This window comes from Acanthamoeba castellanii (assembly GCF_000313135.1).
Source record: "Acanthamoeba castellanii str. Neff unplaced genomic scaffold scf7180000084720, whole genome shotgun sequence".
NCBI lineage: Eukaryota > Discosea > Longamoebia > Acanthamoebidae > Acanthamoeba > Acanthamoeba castellanii.
The window spans coordinates 106,293-108,171 of record NW_004457674.1 but is presented as its reverse complement, the minus strand read 5'-3'; the positions used below and the strand labels follow the sequence as shown (position 1 = coordinate 108,171).

Below are 1,879 nucleotides of genomic sequence, written 5' to 3'. Positions count from 1 at the left end.
TTGGCCAGGGGCTGGCCTTGGCAGTGCTTGGCAAGGAGCTGCTGTTGCTGGATCTTGGGCAGGTGGCTGGTGATGTGGTGAGTTGCCTTCTTCCTGACAAAAAAAAAATTAAAAAATAAAAAAAAGGTGTTTGGATGATGGATTGCAATCAAGATCATGTCCCAAGAAAGGATGGTCCCCAAAAAAGGATGATGGAGCAGAAGGTTGGATAGATAAATCATAATTTACTGCGGGGCAGAAGAATAAAACACCTGTGCTCAGAAGAATAAAACAATTCAAGAAAACGGTTATATGTCATCGGGGGTGTAGCTCAGATGGTAGAGCGCTCGCTTAGCATGCGAGAGGTAAAGGGATCGATACCCTTCTCCTCCAATTCTTTTGCCTGTGTTGCTTTACTTTCTGCAAAAGTAAGAACTCCATCAGTGCAACTGACTGACACAACCAGGGTCATGAGGTTGAAAGTCACTGCACCCTGCAGGGTGGACCGGGCTATGGAAATGGTAAGACTTCTGGTTGGGTCTTCTTGTTCCACAACCACCAACATAAGTGCAAGGCGGACAGAGAGCAAAAAGCAGATCTCCCCCGCCGGGATTTGAACCCGGGTCGTCCGCGTGACAGGCGGAAATGCTAGCCAACTACACCACAGGGGATTTCTCACTTCTGACACTTGGCCCTAGAGATTTAGGTAATGCTAAGAAAGTTAAGAACATATCCTGTTCACTAAAACCACTAAAGATGGATATGAGCACAAGGTTTTGTTATTTTGCAAGGTGTTCACACAAATGAAGAGTCCACAACTGCATGGGACGAGGGCGTGACCTTCTTCGCCAAGCGGGCAGGCCACACCGAGTTACTCCAGTGGGCGCTAGGCAATGGCTGCCCTTCGTGTGAGTGACGCCAGCTGTTTTTAAGTGGCACGATTTCGACTACCGGCGCCAAATATCTCAACCCCTTGTGCATGAGGGACGGATGGCCGAGCGGTCTAAGGCGACAGTTTAAGGCACTGTTATCTTCGGATGCGTGGGTTCAAATCCCACTCCGTTCACTCCTTCTTTTTTTGTCGCATTCTAATTCTCTTCTTTATTGTCACCAAGAGCCATTGCCCTGCTGAGATCATGATGGCTCATGGGCTGATGGCCGCTAGGACACGATCTTGTAGGCGCCGTAGATGGGAAGTCCGATGGCCAAGGTCGGGATGCCCACGGCTGGTGAGGGGCGCGGTGGGAGACGTGAGAAATCAGGCATCAGACTTGATAAATCGTCGCTGCAGGAATGGAGCTGGGGGAGCGCACCAAGAGCGATGGGCGTGACCACCACCACGCCGGCAGTGACGCCGACCGCGATGCCGGCGTAGGCCCCGATCTGGCCGGTCTTCTTGATGCCCCGAAGGAGGCGCGACGCGGGCTTGAATTGGAGGCCGGCGCACCTGCCCTCCGAGTAGTGCACCGGGGTGTAGGTCTCCATGCAGATCCAGCAAAATTGATCTGCGCCCGTGGGGGGGGGAAAGATCGATCGAAACAAAGCGGTGTGAGCAGCTGACTATGATCATAGAGTCACGAGCCAAGCCCCCCCTCCCTGGAGGCCTCCGGGCAAAGAAAATGACGTACGTTGACAGCCCTTGCACGTGTGTTGAGCCGAACGTTGGAAATGAACAAAGAACAAGTCAACACCAACAACAACGACGACGACGACGACAACGACAAGCAAGAGCATTGGGGGGGGGCGCTATCATGTGATTGCATCTGTGTTGGTTGTGTGTCGTGTGTAGTGGAGAGAGGTTAGTCTGGGGGCACGGAGGTGTGTCGGTGCGATCACACAAAATCGTGGGGGGGAGGGTTGCGCGCACCCTTCGTTCTTCTGGATGGGCGTCAGGCATTGC

General features: G+C 52.8%; 1 protein-coding gene across 1 annotated transcript in view; it reads right to left on the bottom strand.

Annotated features, from left to right (window-relative positions):
* Positions 1–1,140: 1,140 nt before the first annotated feature.
* ACA1_153300 (oxidoreductase, short chain dehydrogenase/reductase superfamily protein) overlaps positions 1,141–1,879 on the bottom strand; it is a gene marked incomplete at both ends in the record, with an annotated part of 1,870 nt that continues 1,131 nt past the window's right edge. Inside the window, 3 exons of the mRNA XM_004353597.1 lie at positions 1,141–1,205; positions 1,293–1,426; positions 1,447–1,484. Coding sequence (XP_004353649.1) covers positions 1,141–1,205; positions 1,293–1,426; positions 1,447–1,484 — 237 coding nt within the window. The remainder of the gene's footprint in view (positions 1,206–1,292; positions 1,427–1,446; positions 1,485–1,879) is intronic.